The sequence below is a fragment of the Trematomus bernacchii genome, unplaced genomic scaffold (assembly GCF_902827165.1).
Source record: "Trematomus bernacchii unplaced genomic scaffold, fTreBer1.1, whole genome shotgun sequence".
NCBI lineage: Eukaryota > Metazoa > Chordata > Actinopteri > Perciformes > Nototheniidae > Trematomus > Trematomus bernacchii.
In genome coordinates, this window is record NW_022987313.1 from 6,410,572 (window position 1) to 6,436,942 (window position 26,371).

At 43.0% G+C, this 26,371-nt stretch overlaps 1 protein-coding gene across 1 annotated transcript in view; it reads left to right on the forward strand.

Annotated features, from left to right (window-relative positions):
- Positions 1 to 24,046, forward strand: part of LOC117478177 (doublecortin domain-containing protein 2) — an 87,523-nt gene extending 63,477 nt beyond the window's left edge. The window contains 3 exon segments of the mRNA XM_034125117.1: positions 21,561 to 21,629; positions 21,631 to 21,695; positions 24,010 to 24,046. Of these exon segments, the coding sequence (XP_033981008.1) occupies positions 21,561 to 21,629; positions 21,631 to 21,695; positions 24,010 to 24,046 (171 nt within the window).
- The last annotated feature ends 2,325 nt before the right edge of the window (positions 24,047 to 26,371 follow it).

Here is a 26,371-nt window from a genome sequence, read left to right on the forward strand (position 1 = left end):
TGGGGGGGGGGGGGTCCCACCTCCTCCTCCAAGCTCTTAAGTCACACTCCTGCTTCGACCCATGAGCTACTCACTGCGCTAGCTCCTGCCTTGCTTTTTCAAATGCTAATGACGAGCAGTGCTGAAAGCCCCAAATTGGGCCATGCAATTCAGCCTGTGGTGTTTGGTGAGACCCTGCTCATGTTGGAGACTGTGGTCTTTTTCCCCTGCTCCCCACCCCCCCCCCCCCCCCTTTTGGTCTTTTGTGTGCTGCGGTAATAGGCACAGATGTTCGTCTTGCCTCACACAGGGCCACTTTCCCCTAATCGCCACCTTGTATGCGGACGGCTTTCACCTGCCCCAGCAGCTCTCTCCCTTTCTCTCCCTACAAACCCACCCTTTTTTCTCACCCTGTTTCTATTTTTTTTTCTTTTCCTCACTTCCCAGACCACTGTAAGAAGGACTTTCCCGATGCCCCGCACATTTCAGACGCCACTCCTCGGGGGCCTGATTGTTAAAACATTGAATTGTGAAGATGGAGGAAAGGAAGGCAAGAGTAGGCATGGATGGAGGGTGTACAAAAAATAGTTTTTTGTGCTTCGGGAATGGGTTAAAATAGGAGATGGGCAAGTCTCCCTACACTCCAGCTGGAGAGAATTTGGAACATAATACCCTTGTAGCAGCTCAGCCAAACCTCAATGCTGATGGTGCATTTAGGCTGCCTCCCTCTATTGGGCTAGTGGATTGAGGTGGAAAGGGGGGGTTTGGGGGGGGGCGTAGCCAGGCTTAAAATTGGACCGAAGTGCAGTTTGCTTCATGGCCCCTGTGGTGTAGTGTGATTTACCCTCCTGCTTTCAAACAGAGTGTGGAAATGTGTCAAAATGTGGTCTCTGTAGGGACCTAGAAAAAAGTAATATTCCTCTAACTGATGTTTTTCTGGCAAAATGCATTTGATAAGTATCTTAATCTCTCTGAAATGCGACCGTGGCAGGTGCAAGTGAGGAGTTTTGGCCCAATTGCTATGGGTTTTGTTAGAATTGAAAGTAGACATCTTTTGTGGTAACGTTTAATAAAACTTCAGAAGATCATATAACATAACCTTTTTAACATGTTCCCTTCACTTTCCACCATTCACATTCTTACTATTGTGACAACCATAAAGGCCTCACAAACATTAAGGTTTCACTTTTCAAAATTGTGGGCCTATTTTCACAGCTGAGTATCACTGCCTTTTATATTGCAGTATGTGTGCTGCATTAAAATACAGTTGTCATCCTCAGTTTCTAGAACAAAACTGACTTTGCCCAGTTTGGAAGATGATTGGACTATTAATGCAAAGATAAAGAAGAGCTGCAGTCGAGCAGCTGAGGCTTAAATCAATGGATTCTCTTTGGTGGCTTAGCATGGTGAGTAGTGGCTTCGTACTGTATTGCTGTTAGGGGAAAGACACTTCTAAGAAACGTCAGTCGGAGGCCAAATAATTGATCATTACTGTGCATGGCACTATAGCGGTAGCAAGAGATTTTAAAATCAATGTAGTTTCTGTCCTTCAACACATATTCATTTAATGCAATATTCAGCCTGTGTCAAGTTGAGGAAGTGATGATTGCTTAGAGAGGAGAGTGAGAGTCTTATTTTTGTTGTTGTGATGTTGTGCGCAGTGCATCTGACACTTTTGTGATGTATCTTGACAGTTTTATGGTTCAGCAGAGACCTCTTTATTGCGCGTCTACGCTGAGTGCATCATACAGTAATCATAACTTAACCACGACCTTGCCCTAGCTTGGGTGGGAAAAGCATGCCGCAACATTGCTTATGATGCAACACAAGACGAGAAAATAGCTCATGGAGGTCGTTTAGATTTCTCACACTGAGTCACAGCCTCTTAGCTTTTCTCTCAGCTTAATCCCCCCCACAAACATGAAGTGAAGACTTTTGACTTGTTCAATTTCATCTGAGCTCTGTTTATCATCAAATGCATTTTAACCATGTTGCCCTGTTTAACCCAACATTATTGCAATCCCATCTCAAATGTATCCAAAAAATAATGTGAGCTTTACTGAAGTCGCTGCACTTACTGTATGCAGTAGCTCCGCCACACACAAACAGCACACACGCATGCACGCACGCACGCACGCACGCACACGCACACACGCACACACACACACACACACACACACACACACACACACACACACACACACACACACACACACACACACACACACACACACACACACACACACACACACACACACACACACACACACACACACACACACACACACGTACTATGCCCAGCACTTCAGTGCAGTGTGATTATTCAGCCTTTCGTCAGCTGTTTGATTGCCTCTCTCAAAGGGCAAAGCCCTGCAGTAGCTTGCATGCAGGATAATTAGTGTTGTGATTGTGCTCAATAACCACGGGTGCCTGTCTGCAAGAACCCATAGGCCACTTTGGTCAGTTTGACTTGATGCACACCAAAGGAACTTCCACTCACTGAGCCAATCAAGCGAATTATTGCAGGTAACAAGGGTTTTGATGATATATTTATGCAGCATATGTATGACAAGACTGCTGATTCTGTTACAGCAACAACAGCCGCACCTTCCATCTGCTGAATAGTCTGATTCATATTCTGCAGAGGCCTGAAACTTCTGAGGTTGTAATACAAAGCGTTGTCATCTGATCACTTTTCAGTTAATTCGATTTCCCACACAGTGTTTGAGTTTAATTGCAGCTCATTATTTGGAATGGAATTTCATAAACTTGATTGTTGATGCAATTTGTAAGCTTCTGAGAAAACGTGACTCTTGTGTGCATCTGAGCATCCTCTCTGTCTGTATCTACTTTGACCAAACAGCTTCTAAGATGTGTCAATATTTGTTCCTCCAGAAGAGAAGAAAAATCCTTCTTCTTCAACAATACTGTTTATTAGGGATATAATAAACTAGGGATGTTCTATAGTGAATTATACGTTTATCTGTTCTCTGAAATGAAGGGAAAACTGTGTGTTTTGTTCACTATGCTTCACAGGGACTAATTTGCATTGGGTGATTAGATGATCGACATATTTCTCTGACATCCTTGTGTCAGACAGCACATTTGCAAAGTCTTTGCAGGCCGTAATGAATATTGAGTGTTCTATCTCTTTTGCCTTCCAATTAATGAATAGATGTTGGTAATTATTTGACCAATGCCTCTCTCTCATGACATGTCCCATATCCATCACTAAGTTAAAAATAAATTAAAATCAATACAGCCGGCAGACTCCTATCACAGTGTCAGTGCTTCCTATGGAGGGACCCATGCAGGTCTGAATAACAACTATTGATCCTCCTTGAGGAATATTCTCTTTTATCACCTCTCCTCCTCTACATGCACACACACACACACACACGCACGCACGCACACACACACACACACACACACACACACACACACACACACACACACACACACACACACACACACACACACACACACACACACACACACACACACACACACACACACACACACACACACACACACACACACACGATAAGTGTTTCTTTTCACGTAGTTGCACACATTGGCAGCCACTGACAAAACCTCATTTTGTCGTTCTCTTATCACCCCATCCTGAGATAAAGAATGCTAAGAGATCGGAAAGTCAGAAACAAAAAAAGACGATAAAAGCTGGCAGCGGTTGTGATTTATATTTCAAACGACTCCCTCTCCTGTCCCTATGCATCTGTCCCCTGTGTGGTAGGTGGCCATTGTGTAAACAGCTCCTTGAGAAACAAATGGCTCCCTAAATTGTTGTAAAGAGCTGTGGCAGCTCGATCCGACCGGAGGCCCAGGGAGAGAGGGAACTGGAGATAACGTGTGTCAGCAAACATTGACTGGGCTTTATCACAATGAGGTTTCTGTGTTGGAGGAGCCAAGAGGCTGGCCAGCTAATCGTCCTCCACAGAGAGCACACATTCCTACAGGTCAGGGCTCAGGGTTGCATGTGTGTGTGTTTGTGTGTATACGTGTGCAGAAGGTCTTTTGGTATGTTTATGCTCAGCAGGATTTGGCGACTCAGAGAAAAAGGTTGTCCATTTTTTCCCCCCTCCTCTCTTCTCCACTCCCCCCTCCCGTCTCTACACCCGTTAACTTTGTATGCCGTGACCTGCGATAAGCCAGACGGAAAAGCGGTGTTTGCAGTTATGACTGTGATGACTATTTGTTTACCCTTATCTAAACTGTCTGATAAATCACAGATGAAATGTAACATCTGGCGTGGTAGGAGTCGAACAGGAGAGGAGGGCTGTGTGTGACTTTCTTGTTTTTTTCTTTTGCCAGGGGGTCACTCTCAGCCGCCAGGTTGAGGGAGAGAGTTTACTGCTCAAGGACAGACCAGGGAATTAATTTTCACACAAGCATGAGGGGGTTTACTCTCTTAACAAATGACATCCGGGGAGAAAGACACACTAAAAGCACTCAGGGTGATTCCGCTTCAGCTGTGAGGTTAGCCTAGGCATCTTTTCATCTCGGTTCATGACTCGGGGAGTTTTGCTCCTTGTGTGTCTTTAAGTGTTTTCTGCCCTGTTCTTCTATGGCACCATTTCTGAACTGTTTCATACCTCAGTGCAATAACATACGTCATTCACCCTGATGGTCCAACAAGAGCCTCTCAACTGCAGTTACAAATCCGAGCCAACAGATGTCAGCCTTTCCAGCTGATTTCCTTTTTTACATTTTGGTTTGGGAAAAAAGCATTCAAATCCACAGCCTCAAACACAGCACTGAGACTAAGAATTAGCATTGCAGAAGACATGCTGGTCCAAGATTTACTTTGATATACATCATGTATGTTAATGTAATTCTTTATTGATCCCCTCAAGGGAAAGTCTCTTTTTTGCGTCCCCCCTCTGGGGAGGTCAGAGTGCGGGGTCTTAGCATAACCCCCCCCCCCCCCCACCACCCCCCACCTCACCCGGAGCTGGTAGGGACCCAGTGTCTTGTTCAATGACACTTCATCAGGGTGAATGCGTCCTGACATGGGGGTTTTAACCCTAGTCATGTGACTGAAAATAGCCTATGGATTAAGCCACCTTGCCATCACTGATATGGGGGAATTAAAAAGGCGGGTCCACACTGTCCTATCCTCCTAAAAAATATTGCTATTCACTCTCTGCATAGCTAAAAGACAACCGTTTAATCCTGTTCAGCCGTCAGGCCTGTGATGACTTCTGGGGAATCGCTGCAATCCTTATCGTATTTATCCAGTGATGACAGATTAGTGGGCGTTAAATGCACTTCACATACAGTAGACACCGCCCCGGATTGGTACAGCGACTTTCAGAGAGGGAGGGCCTCAGACAGAGTATATTTTTTTGGTGTCATAAAGATGAATGAATAATCCACTCACTGGGTCCGCTGCATACTGGAACAAGATCATTTTTGGCAATAAGTCTCAAAGTGAACACTGTAATTATTTACCAGCAAAGCACCCACTGAGAGATGTAATATACTCAGTGACTGCTGCATCTGAAACTCGTACAGTTTGCAGAATTCCCCCCTTTTTGGAATGGAAAAAATTATCCTACGGCACATTTATAAGGCACATATTTCAGGGGGTTTGCATGGCAGCTGTTGGTTTTGCATGCTGTGAAGGTTTAAAAGGTTCCAGTATAGTGCTGTGTACTTATGCTATTCAATTATATGAAAAAAGGCTGTTGGGATAATGCTCATGAGCTCGCACACACACACACACGCACACGCACACACACGCGTGCACACGCACACACACACACACACACACACACACACACACACACACACACACACACACACACACACACACACACACATTTTACACACTAGCTGAGTGTGCGTATGAGTCTGTTCCTTCAAGGCAAGGGCTTGTCTGAGAATCTTAAAGGCAGGCAGGAAGGCACAAGGTGGAGACCTCTTCAGATCTGGCTGCTATTAACAGTCTTGTGATCTGCTCATGTTTACCTACTCTCACAACACTGGTACTCGGGGCTGTGTGGAGCATGGGACGCGGGCCCGGCCCCTTTGAAGTGAAGTTGATCCCTCAGACTACGCTCTTGGTAATTGCACCTCTCTCACTCTTTTCTTTGACCCCCCCCTTAGCTTCTCTCGTTCCTTTTTTTCCTCCCATTTTCCTTTCTCCCTGAGATGAGATTTGGAGGATGCAGATGGGGAGCTTTTAATGTGATTGTATGCCTCTTCACGTCTCCGCTCTGATCTGTACCCAATAAAATAGCACAGAGTAAAACACATTTAATGCTCAGAGGTGTTTTTCACAGTTTTAGTGGGGAAAACATCTTAGTCATAAATGCAATCGCAGGGGATTTGGATGTGAGAGAGCTTATCGGCATTTCTTATACTGTTCACATACTGTATTTAATCCCCCACTCTTTTTTTCCCAGCCGTCGAGCTTAAAAAAATCATGTCTTTCCTCTATAATTCACTCGACCAGATTCAGATTATCATAATTGAAAAGTGGAAGCAAAGCAACGTGAACAGACGGAGCATAAAATGTCCATGTTAAGCACCAGATGACAAAAAATGCCATTTGTTTTGTGCACTTACTGTCTGTCGATAAAGTAGCCGTAATGACACTTGATTTGAATTAGTTTTTTTTTTAACCAGAGATGTTTACTCCATCCACTGTCACTGGCATGTTGTGTTCAGCGGCGTGCGGCGTGAAACACCTGTGTGTTGTTGTAATTACTTTGATTATACCTACTATGGGGTATTACAGCAGTCGGGAGAGTGGGTCCAATTTAACCTGCAGTGAATTTCAATTGTAACTGAAAACAAGAGAAAAAATTTCTTTCTGGAATATCTGATCAGCGGAGAGACATTCATATAGTTACATGCTGTGATTCAGTGTGTGTGTGTGTGTGTGTTTGTGTGTAAATATAATAAGCAACAGGGATGCATATTGAACTGTGAAGTTCAGGGTTTGTACTTTCCTTTGCTTTTGATCAGTTTGCCGTGATGGGTATTGGTCTGCATCCAGACATGTGACAGTCCAGGGGGCCTCGTCGGTGAAGCCTGCTCTCCCAAAAGATGCCAGGTGCCTGATTCGGAACAAATGCTCACAAACAGAAACACAAACACGCCAGAGGGACTTCCTATGTGTGTGTGTGTCTGCATGTGTGCGTATTCCTCCCTTTGTCGAGGAGACGGGTGAGGATGGCAGGTATTGAACTGCGTTGAAGGAGAACGAGCAGCCATGGGCATCTCCCGGTTCATGACGCTAGTCAGAAAACTGACAAACCAAAGCTGCTTTTTATTCTGCAGCTACAATGTAAATGGAGCTCAGTCCCGTCCCTCATGCGATCACCCCCAGACCCACTAACTGTACAGACAGTGATTTGGATCCCCTCTCCTTCTCCCTGACTTTCTCCTTCCTTCCTGTCTGTCTGTCTCTAGCCGTCTTTATATACGTATATCTCTCTCTCTCTACTCTGCTCCCCCTTGTCTAGTTAGAGGGCAGATATACCTTTCTTGCCAGACAGGAGAAACCTATACTTTATCACTGCCACATATGGGGAAAGGTATTTTCTCCCAAAGGGAAAACTGGCATGCAATTATAATGTTCTAGCTGCCCCAAAACATCCTTCGGAAAATATATAGCATCCTGTTTTTGACTTACATGAGTTTATGATCTCTTACATGGCACCACAGTGTTGCACGTCTACAGTGGGTGTTTTCCTTTATGTCTTCTTCGGGGTGATTTACTGAACCTGCCCGGGCAAAGCACTAAGGCTATTTAAATTGACCTCCAGGTTTTTTGTTTTTTTTCTTCCACCAGCTGGGGAAAGTGTTAAACAAAAAGCAGGGCTTCACAATAAAAAAAAAAGGATTGAAAAAAAGAAATCACTATTAAACAATGTGTGTTTTATCAATCTGAATATGCTCACAGCGATAGTGCAAACACACCTGTTATTAGTTGAAGTAAAGTGTGGACAAATAAATGGAACGAGTAAATGCACAAGATGACAGCGCTCTGAGATGTCTGGAAGCAGTTTCTGAACCCTCCACACTGCTGCACTGTGCCCATCATACTAGCCGTCTCTTCACCATCAGAGTGGTAAAGTAGGACAGATGTTGGGGGTTGGAGAGGCCCCAGTGGGATATTGAGAATGATGGTTTGGCAGGGAGAATGAGACAATAAAGGGAGGAGACCAGGGTTCTCCTTTCACTACACCTGACCTAATCCTGCCCTGGGACCTGTTCATCTGCAGTAAAAGAAAGGTGCCCTTTGTCAACGAAATTACATTTACATTCGCAGCAATGCTTCCCAATACCAATTGTGAGAATGAAGAGCCACAAATGCTTGTGAAACCACCGAGGAGTGTAGGTTTCAACATTAAAGAGGCGCCCGCATAGGATAACTTCCCCGAGAAAGATTGGGGGTGGAGAGCTTCAAAGTGAAAAGACATAAAAGTGCATTCTGAAGTGTCCACTTATCAATTCCCGATTCATTGAGGGATTGGATCAATAACTGTCCTCCTGAATTTCAGGACAAGCCTTTGAAGTTGGCACTGGGGTTACAGTAGGCTCCTACAGACTTTGTAAACCAAATATCTACAGGTTTTTATATTCCTAGCAGTCCTCAAAACACATCTCATAAATGCAACATCAGTTACTTCAGTGCAGATGTCTCAGCTCCAGCTTGAATATAACATTTCAATAAATTCATAGTCAAAGAAATGCACAGTGTAGGTTTTACTTTTGTGAATAAAAGAGTGTGCTGTTTCTTTGGAGGGAAGGCACTGTTTTGTCAGATTGGTATTCAAGTTATCGCCGGATGCTGCATAATTGTAGGCTGCAGCTGCCAGAGCACAGCAGACCTTCCATTGGTTTGACATTTTATGAGAGTTTACATACGCTATGTTTCTTCAAGTGGAAAATTGTTTTCTGCATGATGCCAACAGGTGGACTCATTAGAGAGTCAACATAATCATGGCAATCATTCCTCTCTGCAATTAGAAATATTGATCATTTACATATTATCCAAACCCCTGCCAGGGTTTGTTGTTCTACTCACTCAACTTCTGTAATGCACAGCAGTCAGGACGTGTGCTGTCGACTTGGTCTAAGATTGAATATTTGAACATAAAAAAGGAATCACATTGTGCTGAACTTATTTGTATTGTCTCTGAAAATACATTTACAATACAAGTTTTCTCCCCAATAAATAGTCCAAATGAAAACTGTTCACATGGATAGAGACATAGCAGCTAAAGCTTTTATGTGATGTTTTTCAATGGTTTGTATTCGGGAGTTAGGGGAGAATATCTTACTTAAAACCAAATCTGTCTGGCAACATACCATATCATATATGACACAGATATACTGTATATGGTAAAACTTTAATTACACCATCCTTGACAGTTATTAATGGTCTCTAAATCCTGATTCGAAAATGGTACACATGTTATCTTTCTTAGCAACAAGGAGGTAAAGACAATTTTGTTGCCTTTTAGTTACATTCTGCATTAGAGATAGTACTGTGTAGCATCATGTAAGTGAACACCTTGCATTCAACAAATATGTGACTAGTTTACAGAATATTTTATTTAAGGATGCCGAGGCTGGAAGACAATTACAGACTTTCTAAAGCAATCTTACAACCAATAGACAGCTATAAGTGGTTTTTAGTGACGCTGATTATTTTTGGTCTGGCACACTGCATCCAGAATAAGTCTCCTCTGTGTGTTTTGATATCATATATTATAATATATCATATAAATACTTTTTTTTTTAACCAATTTAATATCTGTATAAGGTTTTATAAGTCATTTAAGTTTTTTCTTAATATGGATTTAATATTCTGTTTTTTTCTCTCCCAAATAATATAAAATAATTTAATGTATTATATCTAGATAAATATATAGCTTAGTAAAAAGGCTTAATATTTCTAGCTCAGTCTATCAATGAAAAACCAGCGTATTTGTAATTTTCTTCACAAATGCCAATTATCTTAATAACTGTACAACTTTATTATGTGTGATCTCTTATTACACAACCTATTTGATTTACTTTATTTTCCTAAAGTTGAGTGAAAAAAGCAGAGATAGACCAAATGCGAAAAAAGTTGGAAACATAAGGTCAATAGATACTTAAATATTGACATTCACTGTAATGGTGAAATCTCTTCAGATACTGACAACACATTCAACAAAATGTCTTGTGAACACCTTTCATATTGTTTTAGGTATTCCTCATCAAATATAAATGTGCTTCTCAGAAATCATTCATTCATAAATAATAAGAAAATAAATGAAAAGAATCCAGATCCATGTGCAATCCTGCTAGTGAAGTGAGTAATAGCGTTTTTTATCTACAACACAGTAAATGTAAGGTGAACTGTCCTGTTCAGCACATTGTGATGCATATACATCCAACCCCAATGGCTTGCAGCTGTTGACCAAAGCTAAAGGTTGGCTCAGGGCATTTTAGTTCACTGCACTTTGTTGTCTACCTCTCACTTTGCGAACCAAACCTCTCTGGCCCGGCCTCCCAGGTCAACCACAACATTGACTCGCTCCCAGCTTGTCAACGTGTCAGGGTGCATGCAGGCTTGCACGAAGGGCTGAGAGGGGGAAAGAGACAAACGCATGAAAGCCTTGCATGTTGTGAAGATGGTGGTTGAAGATGGCCGTCTAAAACATTGTTCACATTATGCTCTGCCTAAAAGAAAAAAAGGCAGTCCAGTGGAAATGAAATGACCCCTCTGGACCTGCTGTCATGTGACATCTTTGTTTTCCAAGCCTGTGAGCCAGTAGTTCAAACCTTTTAACACGTATATCACATTTCTTCTCAATGTATTTTTGTTTATAGCTTTGGCTTGAAAATTAATTGATTACAGTGTACTGTACACAGTTGACAGCTGTGGATCATCATCTAAATGCTCCCACGGCAGCTATGGGAACCCTGTCTTTTACTGCAACCCTGTTATAATATTCTCAGCCATATAATATATATGTCTCAGCAGACACATTAAAACTGTTCTCACAACAAGTCCTGTCATTCTGCTTCAGTCGAAAACATTTCTGCGTCACATCACATTACATCATCGCTACAAAGAGACACCACACAGTAAAAACATTCCTTTTTGAACACTTCTCTCCCTGTGGGTTGCAGCAGGGATTTGACTCGTGTAGCATTTAAAGAGGATTCTCACCACAGAGAAACAAATCAATCTTTCTGAACAGGTCTGTTTTAAACGTGTGCTATAAAAAGTCGCTCATTTGCACCACAGTCACACGTAACACTAACAGATGTTTTCCTGGCCAGTAGGGACAGATGCACCAGTGGACGTAACCAATGTGTCCCCTATTTCCATACAGTTTAGGTCACTGTCCAAACAGGATTAGTGCCAGCTTCCAAGTGTCAAAGCAATTACAACAATGACATCAGCGCGGTTTGGGGGTTATGGCTGATAGAGTGTAAATGTCTGCCAGGATGAACGCCTACCAGCTCTCAGTTGTCGCCGCCCACTCTCCACTTCCATCTGCTCCTGATGCCTCAGATTGAACTGGTTTTTTTCAAAAGATGCACCGGTCCATTAGAGTCATAGGATTTGGACTTTTGGGTTGATTTAAAGATGGCCGTTAGTCATGAGCAATCCCTATTCAGTGCTTTATTTCCAGCATTGCAAATGTATTTCGTTGACACTTTTAATAAACAAATGATGTCTGATGCAATTCAACTTTTGTATTAATGTTTTTTAAGGTAATCAAATGATCAGGAAGTAATATAAAAAAAATAGCCTTCATCTTTTTAAAGATTTGTAAAACACCAATGAAAAACGAAAACATGTGGGGTTTATCAGACATTGAAAAACACGCACACCCTTACATGGATCCACAATCAGAAATGGCGTTTTTTTTCTTTATATGCTAATCTAACATACTTCAACGTTCCTTGATATATTCTGTAGGTAAGTTCATCACTCGATGAAAAATGAATTGATGAAAAAAATGTACCTTGAGTGTCCTGGACAAATACATCCATAAGCCACTTACGTAGATAAGCTAAGTGGCAAACCGTACTCACTCCTTTTAATATGCCTCACTGGTGCTCAGAGAAAGAGGGAAAGCAGTACAGATATGACGTACCCTCTTGCTCCCCCTCATTAATCTTAATAAAACAATTGACCCCTGAATAGCTTATTCCTGCCCTGGACCATTAGGCTGCATGACCGAGGCTTTAAATATTAAGCAGGCTTTGTAAAATTTGATAAAATGTTTAGTAAATGGCATAAGGCATAGTGCACTCATGGGCTTTTTTCATTTACCCTTGAGTTGTAAATGATAGATGTGTTTTTATTGGACAGAATGCTGTTTTAAGCAGCATTGTGGTATTGATATTTGCCTTCAGCTTGCATGATTTAAGATGGTAGATACATGCAAGCCCATCAGGCTTTTACCCCCTCTACCTTTCACAACTCACTACTCTGACATAATCTCACAGTGAATTTTCATGATTTAAAAAGACCATGACCATAGGATCTTCACTCACTGCCTGCGAGGATACTATGCCATTTCTCTTCTGTGAAAGGCTGCACTATTGTTGCACCTTTGCCCCTTGAGACTGTGCGACGGAGCGCAGTACACCACACAATATACAGTAATTTGTCTCTGATTAAAATTTCTGCTGAGCTTTGAAGCCCATACTGGTGTTCTGTGCTGAAGTGGTCTTCCTCGTCTGGTAAAAATTGAAAGCCTTTTCATCTCAGAGGGCTTAAGGGGTCAAAGGAACACCAAATAACCCTCCCTGTTGTGTTTCTTTTTCCCCCCCTCAGAAGCTCGTAACAAACTGCACCTTTGTCGGACGCGGCCTCTGTCAGGCCGGGGCTGGGGGGGACTGCCCTCGGGTTCAGGCTTTGCAGACCCTGTCAGTTTGAAAATGGGGTCTGCTTTATTTCACCCTCTGACCCTAGGCCTAAAAGGAGCCACGCAGGAAAAACAGAGAGATATATGATACATCAAGGCCTAGTGAACGCCACGGCTGGGAAATGAGGAAGCTGCAAACTGCAGAGTGTGCAGAAAATGAAGGAGCTTATTGTAGGGGGATTTTAACAACACCATTCCTACTAGGGGGGGGGTGGGGGGTGAATCAAGGTTGATAAATTGTGAGATTGAAACCCAGAAGTTGTTCCTTTTGATAGTTATTTTAGTGCTGCACTGTGCTATGTGTTGTACCAGTAAATATACTCTCTTAAAAACCTGATAGGAAAGTGAGATCTGTCACAAGCTCTGCATATCATTTGCACCTTTCTGACTTTCAATCATTTACAGATAAATAAATAGATAACAGAAATGAGGTAAATTCATTAAGCACACAGGAAAACTGAGCGTCCAATTTTTATTTAAATATACTTTTAAATATAATGAAATGCAACATCTAATAAGAGCTCCTAAAAAAGAGAATATGTTTGCACGTTAATTGAGATTGACAAAACCATTAAATGTAGGGTTTCCTATTGTCTATGAGAAATTGAAATCCATGGATGAATTCTCAAGTTTGACGCATCTGCATTAAATGAATGAAATTGATTGACTTGGAGATGTTGCTGCATAGCCAATCAATCCGAAGGGGGACAACACAGGGGGCGTCCATGGGGATGCGGAGAGGAAGGGCCCCCTATTGTTTTGGGCCCCGATGTCAGCCAGTCCTTGACCTTGGGGGGGGGGGGGGGGGGGGTCCAGGCCTCCTGCACTCAGGCCTGGGTGAGAACGGTGGGACAAGAGCTCGGATGCTCAATATGGGAGAGCAGGGCTTTCAAGCTCAGGGTCACGGGGTCAGCATCAATGCTCAGGAGTATTAATGAGTGACCTTCGGAAAATGGTGGAGGAGGACAGAGGGATGGAGGGAGGAGGTGAAAACATTGAAGGAAGGGGTGGGCGGGGTGAGTGGCAGAGAGAAAACTGTAAAGCCCTGAGAGAATGGAGGCTGAGACCTGTTTCTCCAAGATAACAGAGATTGGCCTATGAAAATGCATCCATCACAAGGCCACTAAGCCGGAGCCTTCTTTTGTGTGTCCATGTCGGCTGAGAGCGAGGGGCTGGGGGGGGGGGGGAGGATGGGATGGGGAGTGGGAGGGGGGTCAATCTGTGGAGATGGAAACAGGGGTTAGGGGAGGGGATGATGGTGGCGGGGGGGGGAGAAAGGGAGAGAAGGGGTCGCTCAGGCCAGCCTGGCGTGGACAAGTGAAGTGGGAACGCTCCATTGCTTATTCAACAGGGAGGGAGCAGATCTCTAAGAAGATAGAGGCCCACCAATCTTTTCAATGGGGGGGGGGGGGGGGGGGTTCGTGGAGCAGCAGCCGAACGCACAGGAGATTTCTAATTTCGTCAGCGAGCTCTCGGCTGAAGGGTTTGTGACAGAGCGGTCCAAATGAGCAGAGGATGGAGCGAGGTGAAGAGGACGAGCTATTGCTGTAATGCTCTCTTACGTTAAAGGATTGGGTACTTCTCTTTCAATAAGAGTAGGTTCTGAGGGGAATATTCGCAGCGTATAGCATATAGCGATAAACCTGCTTTATCCTTGCCAATGAGTATATTTTATTAGAGAGGCAAATCCAAAACTATTATTGAATTTAGTTCAAATCATTTATTTTTAAGTTAACTTTCAAGAACTCTTTGCTCTGCTCTTCTGAGCTTTTGTGTTCAAAGTGCACCGTTTGTGTCTTTTCCAACGGCGAGCCTGTCATTCAGAGTACAGTAGATCTGCATTACCCCTTTACATCACAGATCAATGCTATCTGCAGGAGTGCCGGAACAGGATTGTCTGCTTTATACTGACTCGTGTTTCCCTCCCATCACCTGCTGTGCTCTCCAGAATTTCCTAGAAGACGTTCTCCCTCCCCTCCATGTCACTGCGTATTCACTTCCCCATGTGAAGTGCAGGTTGACACAGATGAGCAACAGACGAGAGATATATTGTGTTGAGAGGAGGAGTGTGTGGGGTGGGGGGTGGGGGGGGGGGCTCTCTGCTTGTGCTGATGACTTCTACTTTGCATTGGAAGTGGCACATTGGCACATTGAAATGAATGTGACTGCCTTCAACTTTTTCGCTTTTTCTATCTCTCTCTGTTCTTTACCCTGAGGCTTTTTAATTTTCACTGGTCCCTCCGTCCATCCCGGAGACAGATGCACCACAGGCACTTTAAAGCTCTGTAATGTATACATTATTCATATCACTCCACAAAAGGTGCTCATTAAACTTTACATGGCCAATGGAGGAGGCAGCCATAGATTGAAAGTGTTGCCCATATCACAAATGTCACAGTGGATTGACAGAGAAAGGGGAGATAGCCTTGCTGGTGGTTTGATTTGAAGATGGCTTTGATTCAACTCCAAGGTTATTTGCATCTGGCTTTTTCCAGCATCCCTTTTCAGCTCACTCTGTTGTATTTGAGCACTACAAAGATGTTAAAGATACAAGGGAAAAACAAATGTAATGTACGGAAACACAACATCTACTTAAGATTATTAGATACAAATCTAAATGTTGTTGGTATATGTTTGACCAAACATGACACAATAAGTATCGGGATGCTGGAGGAGAACAGTGCAAAAAGAGCAGATCCATGTACAGCAGGTTATTGGAGTATGTATATATGTATGCAGAAAGACTATATGGAGACACATCAAATGCATCTTTGAATTGTTTAAACCCCAGCAGTGTTTATGAAAACATAAACAAGCTATGGAGGGCCCTTTGGGTAAGACCTACGCGCTTTCCTTTTCCTTGGCTGGGGTTTAGGCAGAGCATTCATCCCTTAATAACACAATACTTAACCCTCCTGTATTGTCCATAAAAAGCTGGGCAGGCAGGTACAGTAAGCTGGGGGGACTAACAAAAGCTTGGCGGCGAGCTGAGAAAAACATCCACACAGGGAAATGAGCTGTCATTGCAGCAGCAAGGCAGCACACAGGCACTTCTCTGCATGTGTTCATCTCTTCTGCTTGCTCCCCCCCCCCCCCCCCCCCAAGGTCCTCTTCCACTCATAAATACATAATTACGCCCACCGCCCGCCATGATGATTTCTGTTTTCATCAGCTGTCAGAAATGACCTGAATTACCCATCACTGTTTGACCCAAATGCAGCCGTCAGATATGTTAATCACAGCTTACATAACCACTCAGCCCTCTTTCCACCGACTTAAACTCTGTGTACGCGTGTGCCTGAAACCCCTCTAAATAGCACCTGTCACCAACAGAAGAAAATGAATAAAAGAGATTTTAAATTTGAGATGAGGTGTTTTGCATCCATAAATTAACCTTGAGTTTGACGTGTCTCGGTGGGAGGCGTGCTGAGCTGTAGCTTTTTAATGTTTAACATGACAGAGAAGACAGGAAAACAGTAAAGGCTGATGTCCCTGGAAGATACGACCTGAACTCATCCAATATGCAGAGTGAGGAGGAAAACAAGATAAATGTTATGTTGACTACTCCCTCTCTTACTTTCTTGCCTTTTCGAGAAATATTTTGACAGTCGTAATTAAATATGTATTTATGTAGATGTTGCCGAGATGGCATTAAAAGAATGTAAACAATTCTGCTGTCAATGAATTCAGCTATTAAGATAATTCTATTGGAGCTTCTTTGACATGGAGACAATGCTTGTTTTCAGCATGAACTATTCTTCCAGTATGCAGTGTGCTTGGAAGACCCCTTTGGACATATTAAGTCTTGCAGCCTTCAGGATTTTTTTTTTTGCTTCCAGTGCTTCCTCTAGTCTCCGGATGTTTCATGTTGCGTCTCACACCCCACCAAAACCCCTACCCGTGTGTTTCAGAGTCAAGTGTGTTTGACATTTTGGTGTTTGAATTCATGTAACCGGGTACGAGAAGACTGCTCTCTTCAGACGAAACATGGCCGAGGTCACTGTGGGATTTGTAGGTACAATCCCACTGACTGGTGACATTAATATTCCTTTGTAGCCCATTTACTGAACTAATCTTAACTCTCCCAATGAAAATCTACATCAATATATCATGACAAAATGATGTTCCTTCTCGAGTCCACATGAATTCATAGCCGGCGGTTATTTGCATTATGTGTAAGATGTTTGCATAGTGTAACTAACTGATCATTTTGTAAAAATATCACTTGTTCAGGCACATTACATTATCTAACTCCATCTATCTGATGTGGTTGTAATTAGACACAGTATTTTATCAGCTAATCAAGATTAATATACCAGTAATAATTTTAGCTGTCAGCGCTAAAGCAACACAGCAACAAGTTGCAGAAAAGGCTTCTTGCAATGTTATCTCATTAGCGGTAATTACAACAGATATCATCCTGTATTATTGTGTGAACCAAAACACCCCAAAGCTAAAGTCCTTCCCCCAGCCCAACGCCTGTTTCCACATAACACTGGATAGGTTTTCGCTCTGCCATCTTTTCTTTGCATAAACAGTGCCTGCAGTCAGAGTCTGCTCTGATCAAAGGGACAAATCTATCCAGGAGCAATCAGGTTGCTGTGCTAGCCCGAGCTGCTGACAACTCCAGGCTCTTTGATCAGAAATACATCATCTTCAGCAGGCTGCCTGCCTGGATGCCTTTGTCTGGGGCCAGGAAATAGGGGAAGCGATAGCTCCCTCTTGGTGCTCTTCTTCACTGCTGCGCCTTTTGGCAGGCAAGATGAAAGCTACCCCAATTATAAGTGAAAATACCCCCAATGAACTGAGCAGAGCTTCTGGGGTGCTGCTAGAGCCACCGCCCCCCCCCCCATATCATCACTAAATCTCGATACGCTGTCTATGCATGATACTACAAAAGATATTGTCAATTTCTCTTTTCTCTTCCCGTGTCTTTTTCTGTGAAATGAGACTTTGGTTGAGATAGTGTGCCAGTGCAATTGAGGTCACGTCCAAAAGCATCGGTCTCCCTCCTCCCAATTTAGTAACTGCAGTTCTAATAACATGGTCTTGTCGGCGAAGGAAAAAGAAAAGTGAATGTCTGGGCCTCTAAACGCACCTCCGTCGCTCCCCTCCCCTGCTTTCAACCCTTTGACTGTGAGCTAAAACGATTTTTTTTTTCACCCAGCTTCAAGAGGTGGAACAGGAGATGTTGAGTGATGGACAGGTGTGCTGGCATTGTGCTGTTCTGCTCTGCACTGAAGGAGATCATTGATTTGCATTACAGTCCCACACATAAAACACAACCCTCCAAACGCACATGCACGCCCCCATCCACATCCTACTGTTCCACCCCTATGGCTGCACCACCTCCCACATGGCAGCCCACACCCTCACTGCTAATCAAGGAGCGAATGTTAATCTCACTTCCTGTCTTTTATAAGGGTGGAGTGTTATCTCAGGCTTCTGGTACCACCTCACCTGGACTGACCTTAAAGGGAAAGCTATCTCAACTCAACGCAGAATTTACAAGGCCTCTCGGATGATTTCAAAACCATACATTACCTCGCAGAGTATATGCATCTGGATGTAATAAATGAGGGTTATTGCAGGAGACTTAACCTTTCTCGCTGTCAGGCTTGGCTCATATCTTCGCTCAAACAAATCAAACCAATTTCACTTTGAATAGATTACCCAAACCGTTTCCCCCCCACCCCTGCTTGAAGTACACAGAAAAAAAGCAACAACACCCATGGAAGCCGGTGCTGCTTAAAGGTGTAATCCCCATGCGTCAACAGCCTCAGAAGCATATCAGGTGTCTTTAAGCTCATCCACCTGTCAGGGAGCTCTTCCAGCAATTACACATCTGTCAAGTGTCACCTATCTCAGCTCTCACTGACAAGGGTTATGTCAAGCAGTCAGCCATTACGGCGGCCCAAATGGAGTCTGCATTGTTTAGAGCCAGCAGGAAGTAGCTGTGGTATGGAAGAGTGAGCAGGGTCTCCATAGTGTGACTGGGAAGCCAGGCTAACGGCTAGTTTCGCAGATAGAAGTGAGGGGGGGGGGGGGGGGGGGGGGGGGGGGGGGGGGGGAGCTTCTGTCCAGATCTCTTCTCTGGCGTCTCCTCATATTTCTCAGAGCTGGAATGGCAGTAAGGGCGTTTTTCGTTCGCTACACTGAGCCTTGAGACTCATCCGTGCTGGTTAAATCTTTGCCCAGGGCAATGGCTTTTATATGCATGAGCTTGATTTGACCTGTCTTCAGGCTTTGAAAAGGGTTACACAAAAGAGAAAATCAGTCAGAATATTAAATATGATATCAGGTTAAGCCTTACCTCGTGATTTAATATTGTCTAACTGTCTTGTAGTTGGTGGGAAATGTTTCCTGTGTGTGTTATAACAGCTTTGATTTCCATTTTGTCAAGTTTATTTTGTCCTGTGGCAGAGGAACTATACCTTAAAGTTACAAGAAGTTGCTTCACATAATTAGGTTTCATTAGCTGGAAATGGCAAACTGTATTTATCAGTCTAGATTGAATTGGTGTGAGTTAGAGAGTGTTGGAGATATCTGCCATAAAGATGTCTGCCTTTTCTCTAGTTTAATGGAATTACATGGTGGCTTGGGTGCTCAAAGCGCCAAAAAAAACTTAACAGTAATATCTCTTTCCAGAAATCATGACAGATTTTTTGTGAACAGTTTTACAAAGAAACTCTATCTTCAACAAACTACCCCCGCCCACGAGTTAGCACAAGCTTCCCATTCATGACTAGATGAAGGCTTCCTTCTGCATGGTGATACTGTTGGATGGTGTACTTTGATAGGGAGAACATAGTACAAGCCAAACTATCTGCATTGATAAATGGGACTAACATTTATTTTATTTTATGTTTAGGTGAGCTGTCCTGATAAAGCAATAGTTAATACAATATTTTACATGTTTTGATATATTCTCTTTTGATGAGAGTTAGATAAGAAGATTGATGGCACTCTCACTGTTTCAGGTAAAGCTAGCAGCCAGTTAGCTAAGGTTAGCAGATCTACAAACAAATCTACCTACCAGTATCACAAAGGCTCACTTATTACCACATATGTCTCTTATTCAGTTTCCAAAATGTATGTTGGAAAGTTGTCCAGATGCACTTTACATGTAGTAACATCCCCATACAGTATGTTTCAGGGCTGGGTTCATTAACTCCTAGCAAGAAAATAAATAGGCATACAATTACTATTTCTTCGAGAGTAGAATCTTTTCAAAATGGTCTTCAATGAAGAAATAACATCACTGATTGTAGATCAAAACCCTAAAACAGTGTTGAATAAACTTAAACGAGAAAACCCTTTCAGGCTGTTATCTAATATTGTGCATAAGGTTCTCGCACAGATTTTTCTAAGGACTTGAGAAACTACATTTGGACACCTCTCAGCCCTGTTGAATATTTCAGTGCCTATTACAGTCTGAAAGGATCATCAGATCGTGTCTTGTCTGTGCGGCCTGTTGTAATGGCTGTTAACACCCCGCCTTTGTTGCTTTCCCAGCTGAATTTTGTATCACAGGTGCCATACTCAGAGTTAAAAGCTTGCAAAGTAAAGAAAGAAAGATTGAATCTGGGTCACTTTAATGCTCTCGTCCGTCACACCACTACATTTCCTCAGGCCTGAGACGCAAGGCACATTGTCAAGTATTAATGAAGAAAACGTCCCTGTAGGGCTGGTGTTTGTCAAACCAAATTACATACATTCAGTTGGAAAGGTGAGGATTAATCTTTCAAATCCCTTCTGGATGTGTAGGATGCACACTGAAAATAACCCCCCTGACGCTGACGCGAATTGGCTGAGCAGAAGCATTGTGCTGTTATAGTATACATACTGCAGGGCTTGATGCCAGTAAACTAGTGAATATGCTGACAGCAATACAGTTACTCCTATAGCTGCAGCAGCTGGTAAATATGCACAACCTTAAGAAAAAACTGGGACAGAATATTATCTAGCGGTGTAAAGTTTTTTTTATCAAATGACTCATTCTGACTGACGTTAGAAGATAAAGAGCGACACACATATGAGCAATGCTAAGTCTGAGGGAGGCTTTAAAGTAATACATAAAAACAATGAAACTGCTTGAAGATAATGTCTTGCTTAGGTGGTCATACAGCAGCAATCCAATGGAGCTTAAAACCCATGCACATTTGTTTCACTCTTTTCACTTTATGAACAAAGAGTGCATATACAACACATAGACAAACCTACTCATGTTAGAAAACATTATAACATAAACTATAAACTCTATTCTTCCACAGAGCAATGTATGTCAATAGCTCAGTTTTTTTACTGGCAAAAATGGCCCTTTTCCACGCACAGCTTTACAATGAATGTTGAAGCTTTTGTGTGGCGGTTTTATTTAGATGCGGAGAGAAGAAAAATAATACTCCGTCAATTAAATGCCATTGATAATACAGAGCTGTGAGAATCGGCAAAGCAATCCACATCCTCGCTCATTTATAGCGGGGATTTGGTCTACCATGGGAAAGAAGCACTGGAGGTGGATCGGCAGAATTCCCTGCTCCATCTCTCTGCTAGTGTCTTGCTGAGATTTAAATAAGCCCAAAGATTACTTGAGGGCCTTTAAATGCAAATTGTGGTGAGTGTGCAAAGCCCCTCCTGTAAACCTCAGCCTTATCATTTGCCTCCCAGATTAGGGCCTGTCTGAGATGGGTAGCTGGCTCCAGGCCCCCCAATAAGCTGCAGGCCAGGGGCCACTCCACAGAGAGAGAGAGAGAGAGGGATGGATGGAGAGGGAAGGGGCTTGTTATGGATATGTGTGCCAAGGTCAGTGGTGGCTGCACTCACAACAATCAGCAACTATCAAGAGACTTGCATTTGTGGGTTTGCTTATCTCACAGTTGTTGTGTGTCTCTGAGTGCACGTTGTGTGTTTTTTGTGCCCACTCACAAGGGCTCAGAGCCAGGATTTTTTGACAGATTAGCCAATAATCAATTAACAAATTAAGAAAAAGTACGCATTACAGGCTTGTATCCCATGCATTATAAAACACTTTGGTTTATGGTTACAGCAATTGGCCCGGTGTCCTGCACTTTTTGTAGGGGGGGATAACAGATGTTGGAAATGGCTTTGATAGGTATATTGGCTCTGAGGAAAATCCAACAGTATTTATAGTTTGAAACATGAAAGGGTTCTGGCTAGTGGATGCATTTATATTTGAATGGCACCCACTTCATTACATAATGATTTGAAAAGGCTGTTAGGGAGCTGAGCCTGAGCCAACGAACCCATGACCCTGGTGAGTCAATGTGTTAAACAGACCCAGGCTCTGCTTCAGGCAACTACACTCACACCGTGGACATATGACACATGGGTATGGAAAACAGGAGCATACACGTTTATGCAAGAATAAAACATAACCTACGTTGGTTTATTATAGCAATGGATCAAATTATGATGTTTGATGTAAAAGGATTGCTGACAGTGTTTATTCTCTCTGAGTTTGTGACAAACTCTGCAGTTCCCCTCAGCTTTACAGAGATTTACAGTTCTTTGTTTTGGTGCCCTTCCTGCCCAGCACACAACAGGACACAATCAGTAAATAGCTCATGAACATTAAGAAGCAAAATAATCAGGGACTTTTCTTTCGGAAGGGTGGAAACAAAAAACTGAGCTTAAAGGAGACTAAATATAGGTCTTGCATGCATAAGGTGGCCATAAAAGTGTTAAGTGTGAGAGAAAAACGGCAACAATCATATCTTAGTTCTCATCTAGGTTAAATAATACTTTAATATCTGCCCCAAACAAACATTTGAAGAGGGGAAAATGGTCTTTGAGAACCAAACTTTGAAGCCTGTTTTCCTAAACGTTCCCATACACCAAAACAATTATGTTTCAATAGGAACTTGTTACCTCCTGTATTCCATATTTTTTTCCATATGATGAATTTTTTTTTTTCACTCAAAGTTTGCTGAAATCCCCCTATGGAAGATGTTGAGGGGTGGAGGGAAGTGTTTAGCATTGGACTTTGACCCAGGGGAGCGAGTTTGTTTCCTATTTGAAACCAAAAGTCAATGGTCACTTCATAAATGTTTTGTAACTTCAATAGCAAGACAATACACTTATAAAAGCCATATACCTAACCAATTAGCTTTTTGCATTTCTGTTTTTATTTAAAACCTAAACCATTTTCAGAGACAAGATTCCCTCAGTTATTGAGAATACAGCTTATTTGTACGGGAAAGCTATTTTATGTAAGGGAGGATTGAACTTTGAGACTTTCTTTTTGCAGGGTGTTTGCTTGTGATCTTCAGGGTAGACTAAATAGCAAAGTCTTCGTGGAGCCAGAACCTACCAGCCATTACTGCAACTACAGCTTAAGGCAATTCTACATTGGCTTCAGCGGTGAACCGTAATAGTTACTGCTTGCTGCTTTGCAGTATGACTCAAGCACTGCTGTTGCTCAAGGGCACTGTCATAGTAGCTATTTGGGAGTGTGCATTTACTTTCTCTGCTCTGATGTTTCTAGATTTTAATGCCCTACCTTCTCAAACCACAACGACTAAAAGTCTGCAAAGATATCCGTTTTACTGCGTATTAGTCCATCTGAAGCACTGAGGTCACTGAGCTGCACCACTTTCGTTCAATGTACGTGTTAGGTAAAAAACATGATGTCACTCCACCCTTTGCTTTTTCAACCTCACTGTAGCATACATTTGTGCATCTGGCACAGTGTGGCGGCATAGCTGGTGTCAACAAGGACCTATGCTGTCAAAAAGCACCGAACTCGGGTCAAGGTCATGAGGGAAAAGTTAGTGATGGAGGAAGAGAGGTGGCAGTCCTGACTGATGTTGTGGTTGACTGCATTCTCTCTAAAACACCACCAACCTCCCCCTCACAAACAAACACACACACACACCACACACACACACACACACACACACACACACACACACACACACACACACACACACACACACACACACACACACACACACACACACACACACACACACACATACATACACACACACACACACACACACACACACACACACACACACACACACACACAAGGCCCTTTCATCCCCTTTTTCTTTAGTATGTCCCCTGTCATACAGCCTCCCCTCCTCCCTTCCAGGTGCTCAGAAACGATGTGGATGAGGTCGAGGACATGAGAAGCCCACCGGAGAGAGAACAGATGTCACATGCCTCTCGCACCGCGCTCAGGGGTGGGTGTGTGTGCGTGTGTGCTCTGTGACAGGTAGCGTGTTGTGGTTGAAAGGTAAAGCCGTGCCCCAATCCCAGAAGAAAATGGGGGCCAATAAGGGGGGAAGGGCCACCAGGAAAAAAATAAATGTATGAAAGTAGTTCCCGAATGTCAACACCTCGTTGTCTGGTGTTGATGGGCGTTAACTTTCCAAAAGGCTGTCAGTAGAGACTGGCACGTTAAGAGGACACCTCATATGTCGGGATGTTTTCAAACTGGCAACAAGATCCCCAATAATAAATAAATAAACAATACAATCTGTTGTAAATGTAAATCACTGCCCTAGAAAGAGCTGGAGTAAATCACTGAGACAACCACCTCAGAGTGGAAAGTAATTTGCTGCTGTTACAGCTGACAAGACGAGGTCTTTTGTCATGGCAGCATGCATGCTTTCATTTATCATTCATGGGTCATATTGTTCTAGATTGGTGATTAGACTGTTGGCAGATTCCGAGATATAATAATGTCTCCAACATATGCACGTACGCCATCGATTAGAGGTGACTCTTTTTTGAAATTTGAATATACCCGCCTTGTACTTGCCATATTACTGTTTTTTTTAATTATTATCAAATGTTAATACCAAATCACTGTATGCTCTTAATCAAGATAGGCTTGATGGCCAGCTAGCTGAACACTCACCTGTGAATTAACTCATTAGAAATCACGCTGATAACAGACCTGCCATGTCCACCTAGCACATGGAAAGTGATCCCCTGTGTCCCCTGTGATTCCTCCCTCTGTGATAATGTACATATTCATTATTCAACACGACCTGTCAGATTAACAGAATATTCGGCAGATTAGCTGGTTAGCTGTCTGGTGGTCTTGTCTTTTATCCAGCGACTAGAGTGCCCTGGCTAAGCACATCATAATGGCAGCAATCCCAGGTGGTGTGTAGTGTAGGAGGAGACCTACTTTTGATCTGGTTTTGAGTTCCTGAAAGGTTGTGATGGATTATGCTGTTTTTAAATGTTTGCATTGAAGGCTGACTGATCATAACCCCATTCACATATGAATATTTACATGTCATGTTTGGCCACAAGGGAAAAAGGATTTATCCTTCAGTGGAAGTCAGAGGCATCTGTAATCCAACATCTCGTATACCTTCCAGGTACCGAAGCCTATGTATAACTGACAGAGCTTAAGTGTTCAAAGCCACCAACATGCGGTGACCGGTGGGTCCTGCATGATAAGCAGATGGATGATGAAGACATCAGAAACGAATGGGGCTGTTTCCGAGAAATGCTCGGTGCGTATGCGTCGGGGTAAATGCATGCATGTGTATTTGTGAATATGTTTATTCAAGTGTGTTTGTGTGTCCTAACCAAGCTGTTTAATCTAAGCCAGTCATTGAGGTTAGCATGGTTTTGCCTGCTTTTTCTTCTGTCGTTTGAAGGTGACATCACTCTGAGGATTCTCAGCTTGAGTGTATGCTTGTGTGTGTTTGTGTGTACTTTATGTGAGTGAAGCTACAGAATGTTCACATATGCAGACAATTATGCGTCAGTTTCCACAGGGAAACTAGTGGGCAGGATGGAAAGTGTATTTTAACCTACATTACATAAGTCTACAATCAGTGGGTATGGTAGTGATTCAAACTATGGTAAACATGTTGGCAAGAAGCAATCAGGGGATCTTTCATCTTCTAATGTTGCAGTGTATTCATCATTCTGGCACAGTATGTATGTTGAGATCTAGAGGGGCTCTGATGGGGTGTGTGGTGTGTGTGTGTGGTGTGTGTGTGTGTGTGTGTGTGTGTGTGTGTGTGTGTGTGGTGTGTGTGTGTGTGTGTGTGTGGTGTGTGTGTGTGTGTGTGTGTGTGTGTGGTGTGTGTGTGTGTGTGTGTGTGTGTGTGTGTGTGTGTGTGTGTGTGTGTGTGTGTGTGTGTGTGTGTGTGTGTGTGTGTGTGTGTGTGTGTGTGAAAAGGGGAGGAGGGTTAAAGAGTTTGAAGGTGCACAAACGTGTCTATTCACATAAATAATTAACAACACCCATTTCACAGCAGCATTACAGTCTACAGCTTTTTTTCAGATCAGAGGAAGCAAGATCCTCATCAACCCGCTTATTCCAATAACACTAAGGTTAGCATCATTAATTTGTTGAGCAGACTTCATTGGACAGGCCTTTATTAATGTTTAACAATTTACCATCCGGTCTGAATGTAATGCTGACATGGCCTCTGGTCTGGGACCAGTGCAACGCTCTTCCCAGTACCATTTGTCAGGCCCCC